The sequence below is a fragment of the Antechinus flavipes genome, chromosome 5 (assembly GCF_016432865.1).
Source record: "Antechinus flavipes isolate AdamAnt ecotype Samford, QLD, Australia chromosome 5, AdamAnt_v2, whole genome shotgun sequence".
Lineage (NCBI taxonomy): Eukaryota > Metazoa > Chordata > Mammalia > Dasyuromorphia > Dasyuridae > Antechinus > Antechinus flavipes.
In genome coordinates, this window is record NC_067402.1 from 140,982,815 (window position 1) to 141,001,494 (window position 18,680).

An 18,680-nucleotide genomic window follows, 5' to 3' on the forward strand; every position below is an offset into this window, starting at 1 on the left:
ATTCATCTTGAATTTAAAGAATGTTATAGTAAGTTACTAAATTATTTTCTCAATTATAAAAGATGGAGAGGTGAGAATCTGTTAAAGGAAAGTTAAAAATGCAATAAACCTTGAAGCTGGCATATGTAAATATACATGTGTATATATGCATGTATGCATATTTAAATATCAATTTGGACTTTTATTATCGACATAATTTAACATGAAAAATTCAGAAAAGTCTGTCAGCTTTAGAGTTTAGCACCTCTTAGATCCTAAGCACTTGAGCAAGAGTGCTACATTAGCAACAACCAAAAATAGCAGCCAACCTGCCATTTATTTTCTCTGCTATAGATCTGCTTTGCTTTCTTTGGACATGCATGGGATGCTCACAGCCAATGTGATTTCTCCTAGATAAAACAGCAGAAGTATGGTTCAGCCCCTCTTCTTTCCCCCTGAAGCTTATGCATGAATTAAGACTCAGCATTTCAGTGGGAAAATTAGGTGGTGTCTGTACCAATCAAATCAAGCAATATTCAGTTATTTCTTCCACATTGTAAGGGTTAGGAGCACAATGCTTCTGTGATCTGAAAAATCCTGGTATTATTTTTGGCTCTTCTTTTGTACCAGATAGGTATTCTGATTTTTTTTTCTTTTTCTTTTAAGGGGTATTTACAATACCTTACTTCAAAATTTGAGTTAAGTATTAGGTCATAGTTTTGATATTATCTGCTGACTTTTGCTTATCATCTGCAGCTTCCACCAAACTTTCCCAAAATTTCCTTTTAATTTCTTATGCCAACTCAATATATATCAAAATCCTGATAGGGAAAGTCACAATGTGGAAAGATAACTATAGATACTCAGTGAATTTAGATACAGTTTGAACATGTCAATATGTAGGATGACTGATTTAGTTGTCAATATATTGATGCAATTCCAGGCTCATTTTCCATGTTGGAGTTACCATGGGCAAGTCCCCTTTCTGTATCCCCAAGAAACAGAAAGCAAGTTCACTAAATATTACATTTGTTAGTAAATTTGTTAGCAAAAGTTGAAAGTTCCTTTGGGTCTTTCCCCTTGCTATTGGTTTATGTGCTTGTTTTCCATAGCAATCTTGTTCACTCAGCCACTTATGAAGCACTTAATTGTGCCAAGCACTGTGTTAAGTCATAGAGTTGCAAAGAAAAAGTACAAGACAATCTTCATCACTTATTGGGTTGTTTATACCACTTTGCATTAAAGCAGAAAAAATCATGATAATTGGTACTGTAATACTGGACCAACAATCAAGACTCATAATTTCTCACCCTTGTATTCCTAGTAACTAGCTGTATTACTTTGGGCATTATCTTATTTATAAAAAAAGATATTTGTAACCAAGCATCCTCTAGGTTGAAATGTTTATAAATCCATGACATGTAGTTCTTAGATCAGTAACAACTTATAAGGATTTAAAACACAAATGTCTACCTAGTGAATATATAATAAGTGCTCTGAGACTGAACTGTCATACCTTAGTAAAAATCTTATTCTCAGAATGTTCATTTGTGATATCTCTCATTTCTTTTTCTGTCATGTGAGGAAATCAATTTAAAGGAACACTAATTTTTTAAAAATGGGAATATTACCTGAATAGCTTATTTCTTAGGAAGATGATAAGAGAAAATGCTTTGTAAACTTCCAAGCACCCTGTACATGGGAATTATAATTACTGTTTTATGACTCCACAGTGAAACCGATCTGGTTCATGAACATATCCTTGATTTTGCAAAATCCATTTGGTCTGATGGTCTACCAATTTGAAATTGCCATTAGATAAATTAATATTTATTAAATGCCTACTATGTACAGGAACTGTACTAAGTGCTGGAGATACAAAAAAAAAAAAAGAGTAAAAGATGGTCTCTGCTCTTAATCTCCTGGATACTTCCACACAGCTCCAATGTGATGATAATCAATGTTTGTAAAAATAACCCTGAGACACAACAAAATACTAAATTGAATTATGTTCACTATCATTTTGATACATCACAATTACATTTTAAGGAAGTACATTTAAAAATTCAGAGATAAGAAATTTCAAGGACTGTCCAGGTAAATGAAGAGTCCAGATAGTTGGAACACTAGCAACTAGGTATCCAAATAGAAAGAGCATCGAACAAGTTTTCAAGCCAGGAAGACATATTTCAACCTGACCTCAAACATTTACTCCTGTGAGACCAATAGGCAAATCATTGATTTTCTACTTGCCTTGGTTTCCTCTTTTATAAAATAGGCATAAAAATAGCACTTACCTCCTATAGTTATTGTGTGGATCAAGTGTGATAATATTGGAGGGAGAGAAGATTAGGCAGTCAGATTCTGGAATCTTAAATTCTAGTCTAAGGACTCTCTAATTTATTCAGTAGACATTGTATACCTATTGGAGGTTGGAGCAAGGGGATGGGAAAGTATATAGTTCTATGAATTAGACAAAGCAAGCTGATAATAGTGTGTGATACACATTGGCATACAAACAGATCGGAAACAAAGAGACCTGTTACAATGTCTCCAATAAAAAAATTATCAAGAGCCTGAACTAAAATGGTAAATTAGTGTTTTGTAGTCTTGAATCAAAGTTTACTATTATGAGGGAAATTTTATAGTATTTAATCAGTCAATAAGCATTTATTAAGCACCTACAATGTGCCAGTCATTGTGCTAAGTACTGGGGCTACAAAGAAAGACAAAAAAAATAATCCCCGCTTTTAAGATGTTCATCTAATGAAGGAGATAAAAATGAAAACAACTGTAAAATCAACCTATAGATAGGATAATTTAGAGGTAATTAATAGAGAGAGAAAGCACTAGCAATAAAAGAGTTCATGAAAGGCTTTTTGTAGAAGGCAGGATTTTTAGCTCTCAAATGAAGGCAGGGAAAAGAAGGGGTAGAGATGAGGAGCAAGACTAATAGGCATGGGAGACAGCTGGCAAATATGTTTGGAATCCGGAGATGGGATTGTCTTGTTCTCTCCCCCTTCTAGATTGTAGAAACACTTCTTTTTGTTGTTCTTTAGACCTAGGACTTTCTGAACCTCTCAACACATATTGAGGCACTTGTAACACAAATGCTTTAAATGAAATAATCATGAGATAAAAATTAGAAAATCTGAGTTGCATAGATACAATAAATTACAGAAACTGTTTTTTAAGACTTTGATTGAAACGTAAATACACAAAAATTGGCTACTTAGGCTTCACATGTGTTTTAAAAATTAAATTCTGCATTTTGAAATTCCACCGCTGATATCCATTATATTAATACATTATTACCATTAGTCTTTTATCCTTCTCTTCCAGTCCTCTGCATGACACTTACTTAAGAATTGCCCACGAATCTATTGTGGCAACAACGAAAGGAAATTCAGTTTGCCTGTCTCAGCAGGAATTAAGTTAATGCGGCTTAAAATCATGCCCCTAAAGAAGAGCTTTTCTGTACACCGAGTTCCTTTGATTCTCTTCTTGTGCCAGGTGATGAGTGCTCTGGAAGTCCCTCTTGATCGTAAGTATTAATGTTTTAAAACTTGTAGTATGAGAAGTCAGAACAACCTCAGCATTAGCTGTCCCTCAGAAATGTGTAGAGTGCAAAAGAACTGTGTCAGATGGAATATCAAAATGAATTTGGTTGTTAACCTTGAGCATATGATATTTATTAATACTAGATGAACCAGTTACATCAATTGATGCATATTGGCTCAAGGAATTCTTAACTTCTGGTCTTTTTATTGAGGGAAGCGTAGAAATGGACAAACATTATCAGCTCTCTAACTCATACTTTTTGCATGACTTTTTTATGAGGGAGTAGTGTTGAGATTTGGTGCCCTTGGCCTGAGAAATAGTAGCTGGTATCGCTCCGTTGATTCTCCTACTTCTAACTCTTTGGATTCTGCCTAAGATTCTGACAATATTTTCTGCCTCTCATGCCTTCCTCTGTTGCCAATGCTGTGAAAAGGGTATGCTGTAGTCTCTGTCCAACTCATCTCCCCTCTGGGCATAAAAAGAGGGCTGAGGTTAATGAACTAAGAATCTTAAAATAAGACAGTTTGAACATGTGATTCTAGAACTAGGAATTATTTATGAAGTTTTATGAATTAGTCATCTTTGATGAAGAATTTAATTAAAAAGAAACTTGGAAACTGAAAATAAGATTAGTGATTTGTGAGAGTCTTGAGCAGAAAGAAGTAAATAAATGATAAGCATTACATTCTCTCTGCTTTCTCCCAAATGGAGAATTATAAGTTATATAACCAGGTCCTGATTAGTGCGAATAATGAACCTGGAAAGTGGTCCAATTATTCAAATTTCTGTGCATATTTCTACTGAACTGGAACCAATTGACTTATTTTACATATAACTAATACTTTGAATAGTACAATTGTTTCATAAGATTCATTGTTCCCACTAATACTAATCTGGGCCTAGGTATATTCCCTCTGGTATGTGTCACCTCCATAATAGATTCCAGGTTACAACTTGGTCCCTTTCTTCAAATGAAAAACAGAATATTCAGAAACTGGACAATTATGATTCTAGTATATTGATTTATGTTTTATCCTTAATCTGCATGACCTTCTTAAATCCATTAACTTCTTAAATAGAACATCTGTTTGCCAGTGTTTTCAAGGTGAGAGAAAGATAACGTTTTCCTGAGGCTCTTCAATTGTTACAATCATTTTCTGCCACAGAGGCTGCTGCCAGCAATGAAAATACCAATATGTAGGCTTCCAGGAGGCAGTTTGGTGTCCACCTCACTTCCTTTTCTCTGGCACTAGATTTCAAATTGCAATTTAAACTCAATATTCTTCTTCTTTATTTTTGTTTCTTTTTAAATCAACATCCATTTTTTTTTAAATGAAATGACCTTTATTGTCATTTCTTTCTTAAATGAAGTATTGCTAATATCTACTGGGGTGGTAATATGTGGCTCGTAGTTAAGCACAGGCTGAAACATGGAAGAGACAGAAATACCCTTGGAAAAAAAAAGCTTTTGTTCTTTCTAGCACTAAAAGTCTTCCTCTTAATCTAACGGCTCACAGTCTGAGGAAAATAGTCACCTGCAGCTAATCCAATTATCTTTGCTAATGGAGAAACATAATTGCTATGAAATAAAGTCACAGATAAACCCAAGGCTTCTGTCCCAACCTTTGCAAGTGCTGATAACAGGCAGCAATGGAGACTGATCAAAATTTTTCACTGATTTAATTCCTGGCTTCATAACCCCTTGTTTATTTTTCACCAATCCTCATCTTTTCTTTACTATAGTCACTAGTAAAAGGGAGAAAATAGCCAGACTAGAAGTAAAAGAAAAGGAAGAAAAATTGAAGTTGAGCCTTTTTTCTCTGAGTTTCAACCTTTGGCTGAAATCTTAGTTTATAGCAGAGTTTCCAAAGTAATGAATTTTTTTTAATGTTTTGAAAAGATGAAACATGGACTTTAATGACTAACTTACTAGACAGAAAAATCCTAGTAAGATGCATTGCTATCTGGCTTGTTTGATTTAGTATTAGACTGTAGCCAAATGGGTACTCACTCAGTGGTGTTTGTCACATTGTTTGGTACTAGCATTGATGATGACACCATGTGCATAGTGGTGTCTGTGATAATAGGATCAGAGACAAACAACACAGTATGTGACAATTCAGATTAATTGTAGTTTTCAGCTATTTTTCAAATTGAAAGTAATTACTTGTCCAGTGCAATATGTATAGGATGGAATTAGCTTCCTGAACCTCCAGAAGACTCAATTCTGCCTTAAGCATTTCTTTTGTTCTTTTACTTGGTTATATAGATAGCTACAACTCTAGTAAAATGCATTCAATTAATTCAAGTTCCTGTCACTTTGAACAACACTGGATCTTTCTCTTATATAGGGTCTGGGGAATCAAACTGAATACTGGAGTTTGCTTCTTTCATCTCTAAGGGTCTAACTTTCCTTTTTACTAACAACTGATTTTCTTTAATCCTTTTTTGCCCACTCACCTGCTGATACTGATGGGGGAAAAAGAACTTGAAAATTGTAAGTTTCTTTTTTATCTGGTGGGCAGTGTGAAAGTAGAATCAATAATTTTATAATGCGGAAGTCACAAATTATTAAGATCCAAATTTTGTGACTGGTTATTTGTGGAGCTTGTGGAGCATGTGTGTTTGCTGTGGCTAACTACTGAATTCATAAAATATAAAGAAGCTTTAATATTCTGTACATTTTATCAGGCAAAATTATGTCTACCAACAGCCTTTGAGAACTTTTTTTTTCTTTTATTAGTGATACTTTGTTTACTTGTGGGGATTTAATTTATATCTGATGCAATTTTATGAGAAAATTCTCAGAATTAGGGAAGAAAAAAGGGACTAAAATCTTTTAAATGGAATTTGCTGTTTTCTACCTGTTGCTGTAAAGATACATTTTTTGAATATTGAAATATAAAAGTGCTATGTGAAGATTCATATGTATAATTTCAAGTAATCAAACTCACAAATCATAGAGCAGATGCATTCAGTTTTCTACACCACTGTCTTTTCATGATTGTAGAGACGTGTATCTTATGATGCTGAGTTTAGAAAAAGAGTAGGAAATCTAAGAAACTTTAGTGTCATAGAAGACATTCTTTTTAAAAGACTGAGGGGACCAATACTGCTAAATGTATCAGAAATATAAATCAAGATAAAAATTGAGAAAAGATATTTTGAGGGAGAATCAACTGGTGAAGGAAAAGCTAGATGATGTAGTAGATTAAACACATCAGGAAGTTCACTTAATAGTTGTATGATTCTGAGCACTTGCTCATTTAATCCCTAGTTGCCTTAATTCCTCAGCTGTAAAATGGGGGCACACTGGAAAAGAAATTGCCCCCCATGCACAAACCCATAGACAAAAGTCCATGTACACACATAGAGTAGGATACAACTGAATGATTGAACAACAGTTGTTCAGGGAGAAAGAGACCAAGGTTCCAGATTGAACAAACCACTTAGGATCTCTGAGTCTTAGTTTCTTCATATATAGAAAGGAAAAACTTGGACTGGACCATCTTTGTACTTCTTTCTAGTCTAAAACATTATAGTTTCTCCAATACAAGAAAGCACTTGTTATCTTAGAATGAACAGTTTCAGTAGAATAATCACATAGAAAAAAAGCTTTCTTCAGATCAAACTATCCTTTTGATGAAGAATTTTTCTCTCTCAGAAAAAAAAAAAAAAAACTAATGTCACCTCACTTTGAATACTGCAATGGAAATATTGAATAGTAAAATTAGAGGTTTTTGTTTTAGTTGTGTCTAACTCTTCAAGATGGGGTTTTCTTGGCAAAGATACTGGACTGATTTTTTCATTTCCTTTTTCAACTCAATTTACAGATGAGGAAATTAACACAAAGGTGGTCAAATGACTTGCCCAGAATCATATACCAAAGAAATATCTGAGGCTGAATTTGAACTCAGGTCTTTCTGACTCCAGATCCACTATCCTATCTACTGGTTTACCCATTAAGAATATCCCTAAGTTCATTCCTTTTACCCTGAATCTGATTGTCTTATCTTTATTGATAATTCATCTACCTAATACAAAGGTCATTGTATAAACTCCATGCATATATTTGTTTCAAAATTTAAAAATACATTTTGGTTCTATTTATGCTATAGAAACATTAATGTACTTAACTTTTCGATTGTGAAAGCTTACCTTAATTTGTACTGAAACATTTTGATCCTAAATTGAGGAATTTTTCATTGTTGCATCAGAAAATAATCTTGACTTTATTTTGTGACTGACAAAATTTTTACTAATCACTATTTTCCTAAGCATTTTGCACAGAAATAAACATGTGCATGTTAAGAATCTGACAGAGATACTTCATAGATCCAAGTAACTTTTGAGTTAGTGTCTACTGAAAGCTGTTGTCTTCAAAAGAAATACTAAGTATATTTTAATAAATTTTACAAAATATATTTTTCTAGTGAAATTGACTGATATTTTGAAACAATTGTTCATTGATCTATGTCTTTATTCTGTCAACAATAAAGTGGTGCAACCTCCAACTATCACTCGTCAATCTCCAAAAGATTACATTATTGACCCCCGAGAGAATATTGAAATCCAATGTGAGGCAAAAGGAAAACCACCTCCCAGGTAGGTATACTTTTTAAAATGTTTTACAAAATGTAAGAGAAAACAAGGATATCTCCAAGTATAGGAAGAAATATTGAAAATAAATTTAAAGCAAATTGAGACTAAAAGCTTTTGACATTTGGATGTTTCTATATGCAACTGTTCAAGCTCACATTAGTCTCTGGCTTTTTCTGCCTTTCAGGGGTAGTATAATAATATTTTCAAATGTTGAAGTTCTTTTTAAGTTCATTGTTTGTTTCTTCCATTATTTATCCTCTTTTAATGTGGATACCACTGGAGTTGAATTCATATAGTTCTAAATAGTTCTCTAAATTCGTGCAGAGACCAATGGTTAGAATGCTATATATATATAGAACATAACACAGACATCACTTAAACTATTTTGAATATTTTTATTCAAAACTATTTATTTGAAAACTATTAAACTATTTTGAATAAAAATATTAGATTATAGCTTAATGCAAGCCACAAGAAAAGAAAAAATGCAACAATTTGAGCTGCCCACAAATAAAATTAACTTCTTCCAAGCTAATAGGCTCTCTATTATTTGAAGTTTTTATGTGGTGGCTGCATTGAAGATATTTGAATATTATAGAAGGGATTTCTATTTAATTTTGGCTTGAGGTAAATGATTCCTTGGATACAATTAGGAAATTCTGTAATTCTATGACACATGCATTTTGAGTGAGAAGTAAATGACACTCCAGATATTTCCTGTCTAAATTTTGTTCATCATACAAATCTTATCTCCATTACAATAGACTAGCAATTGAAAATCATTCAGTTCATCAGACCTTTATTTAGCATAAACTACATTCTAAGCACTGTTCTAGGTGAAGGAAATACTAGAGATAAATAATACCTATGATCCTTCACATAGAATAATGTAGGGGGAGGTACAACAAAATTCTATCATGTCAGATATTGAAATCCACAAAGCCATATCCTTTATTGTGGGTGTGATCTCTGAGAGTAACTATGGCAAAAAAAAAAGAAGTCCATTACCCTGGGGCCAATGAGCTGAATAATCTCTTCAAACTTAATCACAGTATCAATGGACAAAAAACTTTCATCCCATCATCAAACTCTTCAAAAATGGTGAGAGTTGTCTGAGTTTGCATTCTTCTGGAAAAGCCATTACATTCCCAAGGTCATCTCCACATTAGAAATTAATCCACAGACATTTGTGGAGGAAATACTATATGTTAGGGATACAAAGGTATAAGGGTACAAACATTTTGGCAAAACAGTCCCTGCTGTTAAAGAACTTAAGTTCTAAGGGGAGAGAAAAGTACATTTATAGTTGTGTATGTCCAAAACACATACAAAGTTAACACACAGTGATATGGAAGTAAGACCTGTAAGGAGTAGCGATGGAGACACTGGGAAAGATATTGGGGCTGAATCTCAAAGGAAACTAGAGATTTCAGAAAGTAGAAGTAAGAAGAGAGTCTATTTGAGGAAGGCATAGGGGGATTTGCACTTGGTATAATTTCATATGAAAAAACATGTGACAGAGTTCATGCTAAGTGTGTGGGAAAGTTGAAAATACTGAGTACAGGAAACCATTAATTAAGTGTAAATGTAGATTTGAGGACCTACTTATGGCAAGTTATTATATTAAGCACTAGAGATACAAATACGAAAACAAAAACACACAGACACATCCACAGAGACACAGACACACAGAAACACACACACACACACACACACACACACACACACCCCTCAGCCTCTGCTCTCAAGAAACTTACATTGTAATAAAGGAAGAGAACATATAAAAGGAATCTGAAAATCCACTTGGATTTGGGAATCCACTTGGCCTGAGAATCTGAAGAAGTCTCAAAAAATCCAAAGGGACGTTAACATTTCAAAATGTTTGAAATTGAAAGTTTGCTTCAAATAGAATTGCTTTGCTATTTGTTTTGGGTTTTCATTTTTAAAAATTCTCTTCTCTAGCTTTTGTGAATTAGGTTTGTAGTACCTTTATTTTTAATACTATCTCTAATCCCGTATTAAAAAGGGAAAAGTACTTAGACTTTTAAAAATTACAACTTGAAAAAGCATGCTCTTGTAACAGCAGTCATTGCCTTTACTGTAAATATGTTTCTAAATAAAGTGTTGAATTACATGATGATTATGAATGCAAAGACAATAAATTTGTTGAGGAAATAAATCACTGTATGTACACACCATCAAAATCTCATTTGATTTTTTAGATAGCTCCCTGTGGAATTTACTAAATTAGCCAGGAACCAGCAACTTGCAGAATACATTTGCAGAATCATAGCTCTCACTTGCAAGAAATGAAATATTAGTCAATTCCTATATAGGATTTGCTGTTTTTCCATATCTCAAAGCTGCCCTAACCAATTAAAAGACATAGTTCCAGCTGACGCTTTCAATGTCACATTTCAGCTCAGAGCAAATTTTTACAGACAGGTTACCAACCCTCTGAACAATGGCATCTATAATAAAAATGCTAATGAAGCTCTAGGAATAGTAAGACTGACAGGCCAGCTTCCTATGTTTTCTTTTGAAAAATGACAGGCAATTTTCGTGCTTGATTTCTCTACTGAGTTCTATTGGTAGTTAGTTATAAAGAAGACATGGACCTGAAAATGGATAACCAATATTTTATTTCTAGGTCATCATTCAGAAATCAAGCACTTCACACGTGCAATTTTCTAAAGTTGTGGTCTTTTATATTGTATAATTTGTCCTCAGTTAAAATCTATGCAAACCCTAGAATACATATACAGATTTGTACAATACATGTACCTAAATAGTTCTTTAGAAGAGATGTAATAAACATTTAAATATTCTACTACATATGTATTCATATATTTAAAAAGTGATTTTTTTTTAAGTGATAAGACGTTTCTAACTCTTTAGTACACTCTAATCTCATGTTTTTTACTTGATGGTAGCTTCTCCTGGACACGCAATGGGACTCATTTTGACATAGACAAAGATCCCCTAGTAAAAATGCTGCCCAACTCAGGAACCCTTGTAATCAGCATTACAATTGAAGGGAAGGCAGAGACATATGAAGGAGTCTATCAGTGTACTGCAAGGAATGAACGTGGGGCAGCAATTTCTAATAATATTGTAATTCGTCCATCCAGTAAGTAAAGCTTGTAAATGAAACCTGCTATTTCTCTTTTTGGGATTCCTCGTTGTGCCATTCTCAACTTTTGTAATGCTTGGGATTTTTAAAATTATCACTACAATCTCCTTCAAAAAAAGAAGACACTGTAATAATCATACTCCTCATGTTCTGTCTTTGAATTACATTAAAATCACTCTCTTTTCCAGTTTTCTGTAACAATTTCATTATCTAAAATTTTGATTATATAGTTTTCTTGTCTTATATGTATTTTTAAATAGTAAATGGTAATAAGGCATTAAAAAGTAAAATGTAATTTTTTCAGAACCAATTTATTGATCTGTTCCTAATTTGTCTTCTGTGCAAATAAGTTTCCTGAAGTCAAGAGGAATTTTATGCAATATATAAGCCATTTGAAGATATATAAATGAAATCTGTTTGTAAATTTCCTCTGTTACTTTTTTTACAAAATAGTATGTGCTTCCACATTCCTTAATTTACATTAAATAGCATCTGATTATAAGTTTTGACGTTTTGTGCAGTGTTTTTCTGATAGTGTGAAATCTTTCCCAAGATTCTCTGATAGAATATTAATTTAATATGTACTATTTGTATTTTTAATAAATTACTGAGAATTAAATTCAAAACAAATTTTTTTTAAAGTTCAGCCCATTTTCTTTCCATAAGGATAAATAGTTAGCATTTACAAATTGAAATGAGGAAAATAGGTAAGATTATAAGACATTTTCCTTTTAATGTATTTTTTTAAAGTTTTCCATTAAAGGGTTAACTTAGGAGTTGATGTTGTATTTAATAGGATCTCCCTTGTGGACCAAAGAAAAACTGGAACAAATCACAATTCTGAAAGGACAGTCTCTCGTACTTCCTTGCAGACCCCCTCTTGGATTGCCACCACCTATTATATTTTGGATGGACAATTGTAAGTTGTAAGAAGATTTAAGGCATGCCATTTTATTTTTTAAGAGGCACCATTTTGTGACTTTTTAAAAAAGAAAATTGTTAAGTTCCTGGAGGAAAATTCATGCTTATAAGAATATTCTGTTAACAACCTATTTCAGATTAGTTAAGAAGAAAATTCACAAGTCATACATCTTGGATGCTGAGAGAAAAATTTCTCAGATATCAATCAGAAAACATTATATTTAGTCTTTGAAGGGGGAAAAAGGCGCCAAAATTTTAATTTCCAGTGTTGAATTTTATTATTTGGGAAAACATGCTAAGAAGTCTCCTCAAAATAAAAAATAAGTAAACTTTCTCTGCTCTTTATTTGTCTCTGTCTCTCTGTTTTTGTCTTGTTGTATCTTTCTCTCTTCCTTCCTCTTTGTCTTTGTCTATCTTTCTGTCTCTTTTTTTATTCTTTATATAGTACCAAATAATATGCTTTTACCCTGTTTATTGCATTTTACAAAATAGAAGAAGATTAACTCTTGCTCATATTGATCAAATGCTAGCTTATATTGATGTAAGTCTATGTCAATGAGGGAAACATAATGTATGTCTTCTCTGATATGAAAGCTTGTCAAATGGAAGGATTAGATTTATTTTGCTATGCTCCTGAAAGTAGAATTAGGAGAAGTAGTTGAAAGTTGCAAGGAGGCTGATTTCAGTTCATTGTAAGAAAAGATTTCCTGAGTATTATTCAAAAGAAGAATCAGTACTTAGCTGTCTATCACTGTAAGTCTAGATAGATAGTAATTTCTAAAGGATATCATACCAGGAAATCCAGTTCATATAGAAACTGAAATATGTAATATCTGAGTTTCCTTCCAATATTGTGATTTGATAACACTGAGCTCTATTAGGTACTCTCTACTAATCTTTCCCTTCCGTGGTAGAAGGAAGGAATTTAGCCATTTATCTGAACATTCACATTCTATGAGGGTAAGAAAGTACTAGATATTAAAAAGTACTAAATATGTACTAAATATTAAAAACAATACATAACATTGATTCAGTACTTTGAAGTTTCCAAAGTTCTTTACATACATTTTTTCATTTGAGCTCACAAATCTCATGAGACATGGTCTTACACATATGGCTTCATTGGTGTAGGTAGCAGATAATGAAATTCCCTCTGCCAATACAGGTGAGTATTTCTCCTCAATCTATATCTTAATGAGAGCCTGGTGTACCAAAAAATTAAATGAAACTAGCAAGTTTCAGAGGCATCTTTAGACTTCTGGTCTTCCTCATTCTAAACCCAGCACTCTCTTCACTGTCATACTCCCTCTAGCTATGTAAAATGTGTCTATGTGACATAGTTACTTCATTAGACCCACAAAGGCTTTCCCAATAGTAAAAATAATAACTCATTTATGTAGTGATTTTAAAATTTTAAGGCAGGAGTTTTCTTTACAACTCCTTGAAACAATTTTTCTCTATCTTTTCCTCTATTACTTTCTCTCTTCTTCCCTCTTCCCTCCCTCTCTCTCCATTTCTCTCTTTCTCCATTTCTCTCTCCATCTCTTTGTTTCTATGTTTCTCTGTGTGTCTCTCTGTCTTTTTGTTTGTCTTTCCCTTTCTCCCTTCCTTTCCTTCCTTCCTTTTCTTTCTTCCTTTCCTCCTTCCTTTCTTTCCTTCATTTTTTTCTCCTCTCTCTCCTAATGAGGAAACTAACAGGATATAAAACATCCTTAAAGATAGGAACTGTATTTGTGTCTTTTCTTTGTATCCCTAATGCCTTTTGTAGTGCTTTGTACATAGTAGGTACATAATAAATTCAAGTGATTGAACTAAGGTTCCAACAGTATGAGGACTTTCCACACAGTCAATAAATATTAATTCTAGGGAGCTGACATTCTCTACATGAAAATGTGTATGGGTGTGCATACACATAATTTTATATAGAGAAATATATATATATATATACACACACACACACATATATATATATATATATATACGCACACACACACACACAACATACACACACACACACACACACACACACACACACACACACATTTTCAAGTTAAAATTCTCCATGAAAGAATTTTTCAATGGGGATCCATAATTAATTGAAATAAATTTCATGATTGATTTGGGTATTCATAACAAATTGACATAGATTTACTCAGGAGTGATTAATCTTTCTCTCTAGGCTGTGATATTAGTATGTTTGGTATCAGTATCAGTAATTCAGTGGATAGAGCATTGGATCTAAAGTCAGGAAGATCTGATTTCAAATCAAGTCTCAGATTCTTATAAGCTATGTGACTCTGGACAAGTTATTTAACCACTGTGTGCCTCAGTTTTCATAAATATAAAATGGCACTTTCGTATCAAGGTTTTTGTGAGAATCAAGTGAAATAATATTTGTAAAGTATTAAGCATGGTGCTTGTCACATAGTAGTCGCTTAAAGATGCTTGTTTCCTTTCCCTTCTCTAGTAATCTTGATCATGCCTTGACATTCTTATCTAGAACAAGGTTGAAAGAAAAGTGACAAAGGATTGAAATAGGATTAGAATTGCTCCCATTTCTATTTAAATAATGGTAGCATATTTAGAATTATGGGGTCACTTTTAAACTATCACCAACCTTTGTCCACTTTGCAACTGGTTTTTGGCAATTATGTGAAAGCAATTTAAGCATGTTATTCTTAGAAATTTCATCAATATAGCTTCCACAAATAGTTATCATACAATTGGGAGTAAAAAGCCTTCAGAGTATCTGTGTCAAATTGTATTGAAGCAGTGGGATATAGTGAAAGAAAACCTGCCCTGGAGTCAGCAAATCTCTATTCAAATCCTCACTCTGATGCTCATTAGCAATGTGAATGTGGGTTAGTCACTTCACCTCTGAAACTGAATTTTATTATCTGTAGGGGGAAAAAAGAAAATGAATACTTGCATTTACCAATCTCAAAAAAAAAAAAATTGTTGTGAGATTGTAAAGAGAAATGTTTGTGTTTGTGTATAATATATGTGTGTAATAAATGTAGCAATGATAGAGCTCTTAGGACTTATGTACTGATCTTCCCTTCAGTGTTCTGCATTTCCCTCTTGATGAATTATTAGCATCCATATACTGCTGGAATTTCCACACGTAAATATTTATAGCTATCCCCCCTTATTAAGTTGTTTTACAAGATACTTAAAAATACTTGAAGGAAGGCAAGAAGTTTTCAAGGGGGAGAAGGAATAGAAAAATTAATATTCATGAAGTAAATTTTGAAGTGCCTAAAAAGTTATGCTACTGCTATTGGAAGTGACACTTTTCAAATGGTCTGTTTATATATTTACTTTCTTGCCTTTCTTTCTCCAGCTTTTCAACGCCTTCCTCAAAGTGAAAGGGTTTCCCAAGGTCTAAATGGAGACCTTTATTTTTCTAATGTGCTACCAGAAGACACTCGTGAAGATTATGTTTGTTATGCAAGATTTAATCATACTCAGACCATCCAGCAGAAGCAACCCATTTCTGTGAAAGTCCATTCAAGTATGTATTATATTTCCTGAATTTATACTTCAGTCAGGTTTATTAATATGTAATATAGATGCATATATATATATATATACATGATATACCACCTCTATTGAAATAAATAAGTTTATTGAATAAGAAATTATCTATGTATCCCCATAGAGTTAAGTATTATAAAAAATCAATAGGCTGCCCTTACATATTTTTAGATTTGTACTGTAAACAATAATTGTGTACCTTTATTATTATTTTCATTAAGGAACATAGTATATAATACTTAGTTTTAATACTGTTCTTATGTATGAAGTAAGACTTATTACATCCTGAATTTTAATTGTCTTCTTCAGGTATGCGTTCTAAGTTCACAATTTTATTGGTTGAAAGTGATAACATGACAGTGATATCTATAACCAATTTTTACTTGCTAGAAATGACAGTCTACATTGACATAATCAGTTTGCTTTTGTTGCCCAATATTTTTAAGCCTTCCCCTTTATTTTCAGTGCATTTTTCATAATATTCTGTTTATTTCAGTGGATGAATTGAATGACACTATAACTGCTAATTTGAGTGACTCTGAGTTTTACGGTGGTAAGTTATGGTGATCATAACTGATCTTGTCTCCATTGTAGAAATTAGTAAACTAACTCCACCTCCATAGCTACTTAACCATGACTGCCTTTTTAAATTTTATGTAGTACTGTGGATAGAAACCTTTAAAATCGTGTTACTAAAATTTTTAATGTTATTTTAATGTTTTCATATTGTGAAAATTTCCATTTTAGCTTTATGCATTTACCTGGAGAATCATTTCACATGATCTAGAAATTATATTAAATTTTAACTTCTCTATTCTTTTTTTTTTCACATTTTCCTATTCATTCAGTGAAATGTTTATGGGCATATTGTTTACTTAGACTAACCACTTGTGTAAAATAACAGTAATATCTTGAGGCACTATTAGTGAATAATCCCAGCAACTAATAACTTGATAGATTTTTTTTATTACTACCTTTCCCTCATCTTATCTATTTTAATTTCATATAAATGGCAAAATTATTTTTCTTCTAAATTACTTAAGGATCTTTTAAATTGAACCATTTTCTTTGGTGTGTATATAGATGAGTCGTTATAATCATTCCCTTTTGTTCAAGTAGTCCTATGGCCATGAATAAAAATACTTTGTGAATTATTTAGAAATAAATATGCATATCCATATTTATTAAAATGTTAAATGCTAATTGAATGTTTATTTTAAGTGCAGTGTGATGTAAGTAGATAGGCAGCCAGTCTGGAAATTAGAAAAACCTTGGTTATTAGAAAAACCCTCTTCTGGAGACCTTGCTCAAAGCCCCCTTTACCTCTTAGTCCTCATTCAATTCTCTGAAATGCAATTGGAGGACAAGTGCTGTTTTGCATTGATAAAGAGAGTTCCCTCACTGGGTGGTCCTTAAATCAGTGAAATCTTAGGATCGGTCCAAAAAAAAAAAAAAAAGAAAAGAAATCATGCAGCTAATATTGAAAGGTAAAACAGCTATTGTACCCTATTAATATAATCATTATGCCAAAGTAATTATTTTCTTCACCCTATACTTTGAAAACAGGTAAGAGGTTTGGTTTTCTTACAATATTTTATGTACATTGGCCCCCAAACCCAAGTTTTATCAACAAAAATATCCAACATGAGCTTCTTATTAAGGGGAAATTGAAATATGAACTAAAAACTATTGAGACAAATTAAATACATACTATTCAGTTACAAGGTATGTATGTTTGCTGCACAATACTCTGGCATTTAATTGATTGCTGTCTCTTTATGCTCCATTAAAAACAGATTCACTTGCATCCCCTCAGAACCATTTCCCATACCTTCCTTTCAACATCCAGGTTCAACCCATAATCAGCCCTCAATGCCACTCTGTCTATAACCCCTTTCCTTTTGACTTTTGGGAAAGGATAGGATTAACTGAAGAGGGAGGTACTCAAATTAGGTCGTGGCATTTCCAAGCTAAAAGGTGCTCCTAAAATCATCTCAATCCATTTCCCTCAAATTACAGAATACAGAGCAGGGGCAGGGAATTTAGTAGGCCAGGGACAGGGACATAGGGACAGATTTCTTACTATCCCTGAATCCTCAGCAAAGTCCTGATTATTTGTTTAGAGGGTACAAATCATTCCCTTTCTCCCTGCTTCCTCTACCTTTGCAAGCTTGGGTCTCCCTATTTTACCTGGCAAGAAGTGCTGGGTTTATTTATACGATCCTTTCAACTACTGATTATCATAGGAATTCTTCCCTTTTGTATATCCAATCCTAGTGGATTTTCCCCTCCTTAGGTAGCCCACTGCCCAAACCTCCTTTTCTTATCACCACATTGATATCAAATTTAGTGAGGACATGTGATTGGCTAAGCCTACTGAAGTACAAAAGTCCTGACCCCAAGATCAAAAGATCTCCCAATATCGACCACTCCAGTAGCTGGAATTACAAGCATGAATCACTATGTCTGGCTTCATTCCCTCTGTTAACTCACATGCCACAAAATGACCATCTGTTATCAGGCAGTTCTTTTTCAAAATTCACAGTCACATTTTTATATATATGTATTTGGCATATATATGACTATATATTCAATAAATATACAATATAAACTTAATATAATAACTTATACTAAAGTTTAATAAATACATTTTTAAAATCCATAAATTTACAGATTGTTTTTAAAAGTCTTCCTTTTTCTAAAAGATTGATGGGTAGTAAAAATAATAGTCCCTTTATTTAAGTATTCAACCAATACAAATTGTTGCTAGATCTTGTCAAATGAGACAATGGCTATTTGTAAAGCAAATTTCCTAACCTATCATATTTAACTTCCAAACTGAAATGAATACAAATGTAGGATAGGATATTTAGGAAGAAAAAGAAACTGGAAATGGGTATCCAAAATTACTTATAGATGTAATTCTGTATTTGTTAACTTTCTTCAC

General features: G+C 32.9%; 1 protein-coding gene across 10 annotated transcripts in view; it reads left to right on the plus strand.

Moving 5' to 3' along the window:
- NRCAM (neuronal cell adhesion molecule) overlaps positions 1 to 18,680 on the plus strand; it is a 323,133-nt gene that overhangs the window by 227,135 nt on the left and 77,318 nt on the right. For 8 of the 10 annotated variants that reach the window (XM_051963172.1, XM_051963163.1, XM_051963165.1 and 5 more), the window contains 6 exons: positions 3,322 to 3,523; positions 8,040 to 8,145; positions 11,076 to 11,272; positions 12,072 to 12,194; positions 15,540 to 15,710; positions 16,230 to 16,286. In XM_051963172.1, the coding sequence (XP_051819132.1) occupies positions 3,418 to 3,523; positions 8,040 to 8,145; positions 11,076 to 11,272; positions 12,072 to 12,194; positions 15,540 to 15,710; positions 16,230 to 16,286 (760 nt within the window). In that variant the 5' untranslated portion in view covers positions 3,322 to 3,417. The remainder of the gene's footprint in view (positions 1 to 3,321; positions 3,524 to 8,039; positions 8,146 to 11,075; positions 11,273 to 12,071; positions 12,195 to 15,539; positions 15,711 to 16,229; positions 16,287 to 18,680) is intronic. The other 2 variants (XM_051963166.1, XM_051963171.1) reach the window with 1 other exon arrangement.